Below are 7,082 nucleotides of genomic sequence, written 5' to 3' on the forward strand. Positions count from 1 at the left end.
CCACTTTTGAGTACTTGCATTACGCTCCTACACTATTTAAAATTAGGCAAACTTCACCACTAGTAATAGTATTTTACAGCCTGCTTGGAAGTGTTTTTTTTTTCCAAAAAAATTGATTTTTAACAATTATATCATTATTTTAGCTATCATATTTGACTTCTTCTTTCATAAGTAGATCTCACTTTTCTCATAACAGTCAAAAAATCAATTCTCAAAATCACTCCGAAACAGACTCTTTTAGTCAATACTTAAAAATACAGATGGATTGCAGGTGTGTATGATTTGGTTTGATTCAATTTCAATTACGAATTGAGAGCCCGTTTGAGCCACATTATTTGTAGAATGAAAATGAAAAATAGAGTCGCTATGGATCCCACACAAGAGATAGAAATTCAAAAATAGTGGTTTGATGTGACGGATAACGATCATATTTTTCATTTTAATGAGGTAAAAATTGGGCTCAAACAGAGCCTGAATAAAATTGGATATAAATTGAAATTCGATAATGGTATAAACAATTTTAATTTATCGTGATGAAATCGAATTAGATAAAAAATTGATATAACTTTCATAAATAACTTGTTTCACTTTTATACTCATTGACATCCAAATTTGGTGGAAACATGAAAGTCAACAGATGTCAACTCCTTTCTCATCAATGTGAAAGTTACTTGCACATCTAGATAAATACACGAGAAAGCACATACGATTGTTCTGGAGGGGGGGCGAGGGCAAATGATGGTATCCACATCGACACTCTAATCTAATTACATACGATAATGGGCGTGGAAGTAATAAAAGGAATGAATATATGAAAGTAATAATCTAATTAAATGAAAGAAGGGGGGTTTCAAGTACTATTATGAGGATCCCACTTGGATCCACCCAAGAGACACCAATGGTTGAAAAGAGGAATTCCTCATTGTGAAACTTCATTTTCGGATGATCTTCACATTACAACTTGAGATCACCCACTAAAGACACAAAATTCATTTTTTTCGGTGGATATGAACCATAATATTCAAGATAAGTTTAGATTTTCAAATCAAGATTACCTTCCAAATGACACAAAGGTCAAGTATTTATTTACCAAAGAGCTATAGACAAGGTTCTATAGATGCTTTACTCGTGACCTCATTCCAATAGTTCATATGCCAAATATAATAACGCAAGATGTAATATCAATTATTTTCACACACAGCTCATGGCGTTATAGATTGCAACTAGTCAATGCATCAAGAGTTAGACTTCAATTGCCTCGACTTAAGGTGTCCATTTAGTATGACCTGGGTTGGATCACTCCTCAACTCATAGGAGGGACGATGGGACAAAGTGTTGCGACTGCAACTCTTCAATGTATTATACGATGAGATTTTTGAGTTCTGCTTTTAAAATATTAGACGAAAATGACAGATAAGGAGAATGGATGAGAGACACATGAGAATCACGTAGGGGGTATGGACGAGAGAACACGAGAATCACATGGAGGGGGTGATGCTAAAGGAGTGTTGATGCTCGTGAAATTTTTTGCTTAATCGACAGTCATGTAAACACGGATGTAACAATACTTTGAGATTACAAATGTGTCATTTATATAAATTAGTTTAATATTTAATTTAAATGAGAGAGAATAAAAAGTAAGTTTTTCGATTCGAATTAAATTTGATTATTTTGCTAGACTAGAGTAATTCGTTTTCGGTTATGAAAACTAAGCCCCCGTTTGATCCCCATTAAATTAAATTACATTACATTCCATTTTTGTCTCTCCTATTTTTAATAACACAATCTTCCATAAAATAATATTACACGTAAATCGAAAATTTTTCCTTCTTTTTCAACCACCAATTTTTCTAAAAAATACTATTCCCCCATTTCCATTTTCAGATAATGGGGGTCAAATAGGGGCTAAAACCAGTTACAATGAGGGGGTCAAGTGCTAATTGGCGATAATAAGAGATGGGGCGATATAGAATTTATCCAAAATATTGTGGTAAAATTGAAATTTCGTAAAAGTACAACTGAAACGGAACGGAGCACATCTTCCCAAACAGATGGACAGAGAACTAATGTAGTGCTAGCCTGATTGCCATCAGATCAATCAATAAAGTCATCCATTTTAAACTGACATGAGTGCAAGTAGGCTGAGTTTATGCATTTAAATTAACCACAAGCACGCTTGTGAGCACTTTGCACAGGTACACTAACAAAAGGGCAATCCCTGTTCCAGTGGGCAACACTTAGGAAATGATAAAGAAAGTGCCTTCATTTCTTAATATGTAGCATGATGTTCGAGTAAACATAGATGTTCTTCCACTTTAAGAAACTTAAAACTTAGGTGTCTTCCACTTCAAGAAAATGCAGCAAAATAGAATTTCTCACAATTGATTAGCTGATTTTTAATATTGTTCTAGAGAAGGCAATCGAAAATTCAATACATAGAGTGGAGTCCAATAATGCGTTTTCCAGCTTTTACAACATTTCATCAGATGTTATAGCTATAATTATAAGTGAATATAATCTGCAACGCATTTAGTCTTCTGCATTTACTTCGTTGTTTCTCCCCGTCTTCTTTGAATGGTTAATAAACTTGTACAATTGCATAATCATTAGCTTTAAAACTTGTGTATAAAAGACACTTACAGAAGTACTCCCTTATTGATCCTCCGCCATGCATATTCCTCCCATCCATTTGGTAAAGCATCGATGTACTCCCGCGTCAGTATCGTCGTAGTATTCCGCACCTGAGCAAGTTCCTCGCTAAATAATAACTCAATTGTAGCACGTAAAGTAGTTTCCATAAAAAAAGAATATGGATTCATGAACAATTAAAGACGAATGATCTAACTCAAAGAAATTAGATGACAAAATAAGCTCCTAACGGATACATATTAAAGTTTTTTCCTTCGAGATGACAAGAACAATATCATATGCTGAACTGTTTTCGAGATAACTTTATCTTGAATAATTAAGCATGAAATTGGAAAATATTCTAATAAATTTTGCAGATAGGAAGCTGACCTGTTCCCATGTAGCTACTGCTTCACATAGATTGAAATTGAAAGACAATCCTTCAAGTTCTTCAGTTTTAGGATCTCTCTGTTTTCAGGGGAATCATGTGTTAAATCATCAGGAATAGGGATAAGGCCGAAAGAGAAAATTAAAAGCACCTAAAGAAAAACCTACCCACTTTGATATTGTTTCCATGGGAAACTTCATAGTAATCTCACAGTAGTCCCTGCCACTTACAGCTTGTAAACCTAATCCATTTGCACTCTGCAAGGAGCACCATTTAGTCAATGCACTGTAACAACATCTAGACAAAGCAACACGCTCGATTATATGATGCAAAAATCTAATGAGAACTAGTTCCTTTATGCTTAGGATATTCTAGATTGTAAACTTGTAAAATAACAAATCTCCTTGAAAATATGGAGTCCTACTGTTGCTCACTTAAATAAATAATTTTCTCGTTTGTATTGTCACCTAAGGCAGTGTTTAATTTCCATCCAGTCCCAAAAAAGGTGACCAGACTAGCATTTACCCGCTTGGAAGTTAGAATAACGAGGGCCTATGCCAGGAGAGGCGCTCCCATTTGGGGTGAATTCCACCTGCACTTATTGTGTTCAGAGTAGCCAACTTAGATTCACAACCCCACACAAATGTTGCTCTTTGAACCTTTTTTGAGTGTGAAACTATCTTGCATCTGGCCATCGCCATGGAACTATCATCACTTAGTAACGAAAGGTAAGATCCCGATGGGATTGAAATTTGTTGAAAAGAGCAATGCAGATTAGGAAAAATTTCTTTTAGTTCAAAAATCAATTTAATGCAAACGAGACACACCAAAGACAAGCAGTAGGCAGCTTGGAAAACAAATTGAAGATTTCTATTAAAGTTCAGCTCAATCCTAATTCAAATAACTAATTCCGGGATTGTGTCAAGCTTTACTTCAACAAGAGAAAACTCCATTTTATGGATTCACCCGGAACCCAGATTTCATCCCTGCTTATATTTCAGAAATTTTGAATGAACTTGAAAATCAAATCGAACAAATTTAAATACAATCCCTCCAACTACCAAAAAAACGAGAGTAAAGACAGAAGGAAAACTCACCACGCACTGCTGGAAATGACTCTGCAGGGATCTCAGTGCTTCCAGATCTTCATTTGATATATGAAACGACCTATCTGTACGTACAAAATTTACATTCATTTGTATACACTATTACATGTGTTCGGTTAAAATACATGTTTTATATAATAGAAATAAAGAATTATTGAATTGTAAACTGTACCCAGATTGGAGACACCGGTGATGTAAATAAGTATTGCTGCAAGTCCAGAGGCCAGAGCAATTACAAAACCCAGATGTAAAAGCCTCATCAAACTGTATTAAGAACAAAATAATAACAAGCTAGAACGAAATTGAACTGGGTTTCTCTCTAGTCTCTCTTCAGGTGGATCTATACAGCTAATGATACAAAGGATCTGGAAGTTACAGTGTGATTTGAGCGCTTTGAAGAGTGGGAGGATTTTATTTCATGATGTACTTCGAGCCACTTTTGAGTACTTGCATTACGCTCCTACACTATTTAAAATTAGGCAAACTTCACCACTAGTAATAGTATTTTACAGCCTGTTTGGAAGTTTTTTTTTTTTCCAAAAAAATTGATTTTTAACAATTATATCATTATTTTAGCTATCATATTTGACTTCTTCTTTCATAAGTAGATCTCACTTTTCTCATAACGGTCAAAAAATCAATTCTCAAAATCATTCCGAAACAAACTCTTTTAGTCAATACTTAAAAATACAGATGGATTGCAGGTGTGTATGATTTGGTTTGATTCAATTTCAATTACGAATTGAGAGCCCGTTTGAGCCACATTATTTGTAGAATGAAAATGAAAAATAGAGCCGTTATGGGTCCCACACAAAAGATAGAAATTCAAAAATGGTGGTTTGATGTGACGGATAACGATCATATTTTTCATTTTAATGAGGTAAAAATTGGGCTCAAACAGAGCCTGAATAAAATTGGATATAAATTGAAATTCGATAATGGTATAAACAATTTTAATTTATCGTGATGAAATCGAATTAGATAAAAAATTGATATAACTTTCATAAATAACTTGTTTCACTTTTATACTCGTTGACATCCAAATTTGGTGGAAACATGAAAGTCAACAGATGTCAACTCCTTTCTCATCAATGTGAAAGTTACTTGCACATCTAGATAAATACACGAGAAAGCACATACGATTGTTCTGGAGGGGGGGCGAGGGCAAATGATGGTATCCACATCGACACTCTAATCTAATTACATACGATAATGGGCGTGGAAGTAATAAAAGGAATGAATATATGAAAGTAATAATCTAATTAAATGAAAGAAGGGGGGTTTCAAGTACTATTATGAGGATCCCACTTGGATCCACCCAAGAGACACCAATGGTTGAAAAGAGGAATTCCTCATTGTGAAACTTCATTTTCGGATGATCTTCACATTACAACTTGAGATCACCCACTAAAGACACAAAATTCATTTTTTTCGGTGGATATGAACCATAATATTCAAGATAAGTTTAGATTTTCAAATCAAGATTACCTTCCAAATGACACAAAGGTCAAGTATTTATTTACCAAAGAGCTATAGACAAGGTTCTATAGATGCTTTACTCGTGACCTCATTCCAATAGTTCATATGCCAAATATAATAACGCAAGATGTAATATCAATTATTTTCACACACAGCTCATGGCGTTATAGATTGCAACTAGTCAATGCATCAAGAGTTAGACTTCAATTGCCTCGACTTAAGGTGTCCATTTAGTATGACCTGGGTTGGATCACTCCTCAACTCATAGGAGGGACGATGGGACAAAGTGTTGCGACTGCAACTCTTCAATGTATTATACGATGAGATTTTTGAGTTCTGCTTTTAAAATATTAGACGAAAATGACAGATAAGGAGAATGGATGAGAGACACATGAGAATCACGTAGGGGGTATGGACGAGAGAACACGAGAATCACATGGAGGGGGTGATGCTAAAGGAGTGTTGATGCTCGTGAAATTTTTTGCTTAATTGACAGTCATGTAAACACGGATGTAACAATACTTTGAGATTACAAATGTGTCATTTATATAAATTAGTTTAATATTTAATTTAAATGAGAGAGAATAAAAAGTAAGTTTTTCGATTCGAATTAAATTTGATTATTTTGCTAGACTAGAGTAATTCGTTTTCGGTTATGAAAACTAAGCCCCCGTTTGATCCCCATTAAATTAAATTACATTACATTCCATTTTTGTCTCTCCTATTTTTAATAACACAATCTTCCATAAAATAATATTACACGTAAATCGAAAATTTTTCCTTCTTTTTCAACCACCAATTTTTCTAAAAAATACTATTCCCCCATTTCCATTTTCAGATAATGGGGGTCAAATAGGGGCTAAAACCAGTTACAATGAGGGGGTCAAGTGCTAATTGGCGATAATAAGAGATGGGGCGATATAGAATTTATCCAAAATATTGTGGTAAAATTGAAATTTCGTAAAAGTACAACTGAAACGGAACGGAGCACATCTTCCCAATCAGATCTTCAGAAGGGAAGGAATTATTTCAGACTTCCGATAATTGTTTCTCCCTCTAAAATTTTCCTATTTTTCTTCTCTCTCTCTCTCTCTTTATTTATCATTTCCATCGCTGCTTTATATATACTCTGTCAATTTGAACAATCAATCGATCAAGCGGGTAACAATGGCGACTCGGTACTGGGCTGTGTCTCTCCCCGTGGCGCAAGGCTCCTCCGCATCCGCCCTCTGGAGTCGGCTTCAGGAATCCATCTCCAAAAATGCATTTGACACACCCCTTTACAGAGTAATATTATAGAATTATATAATTTCATAGTTGAGTTTTTCCGAGATTTACTTTTTATGATTTGTATTTTGCTAACTACCTTGAATTTATTGAATTCTGCAGTTTAACATTCCGAATCTTCGGGTGGGCACGCTAGATTCGCTATTGGCACTCAGCGATGACCTTTTGAAGGTTGGTTATTTTGGTTACTAACC

The 7,082-nt window shown here is 34.8% G+C and overlaps 2 protein-coding genes across 2 annotated transcripts in view; one reads left to right on the forward strand and one right to left on the reverse strand.

Moving 5' to 3' along the window:
• Positions 1–4,562, reverse strand: part of LOC111391274 (sialyltransferase-like protein 2) — a 5,598-nt gene extending 1,036 nt beyond the window's left edge. Inside the window, exons 1-5 of the mRNA XM_023016446.1 lie at positions 4,295–4,562; positions 4,114–4,187; positions 3,184–3,273; positions 3,019–3,096; positions 2,641–2,741 (exon numbers count right to left, since the gene is read on the reverse strand). Coding sequence (XP_022872214.1) covers positions 2,641–2,741; positions 3,019–3,096; positions 3,184–3,273; positions 4,114–4,187; positions 4,295–4,382 — 431 coding nt within the window. The 5' untranslated portion in view covers positions 4,383–4,562. The remainder of the gene's footprint in view (positions 1–2,640; positions 2,742–3,018; positions 3,097–3,183; positions 3,274–4,113; positions 4,188–4,294) is intronic.
• Positions 4,563–6,556: 1,994 nt separating this feature from the next.
• LOC111391275 (V-type proton ATPase subunit C-like) overlaps positions 6,557–7,082 on the forward strand; it is a 5,455-nt gene continuing 4,929 nt past the window's right edge. Inside the window, exons 1-2 of the mRNA XM_023016447.1 lie at positions 6,557–6,888; positions 6,991–7,059. Of these exons, the coding sequence (XP_022872215.1) occupies positions 6,769–6,888; positions 6,991–7,059 (189 nt within the window). The 5' untranslated portion in view covers positions 6,557–6,768. The remainder of the gene's footprint in view (positions 6,889–6,990; positions 7,060–7,082) is intronic.

Source organism: Olea europaea, unplaced genomic scaffold (assembly GCF_002742605.1).
Source record: "Olea europaea var. sylvestris unplaced genomic scaffold, O_europaea_v1 scaffold770, whole genome shotgun sequence".
NCBI classification, from domain to species: domain Eukaryota; kingdom Viridiplantae; phylum Streptophyta; class Magnoliopsida; order Lamiales; family Oleaceae; genus Olea; species Olea europaea.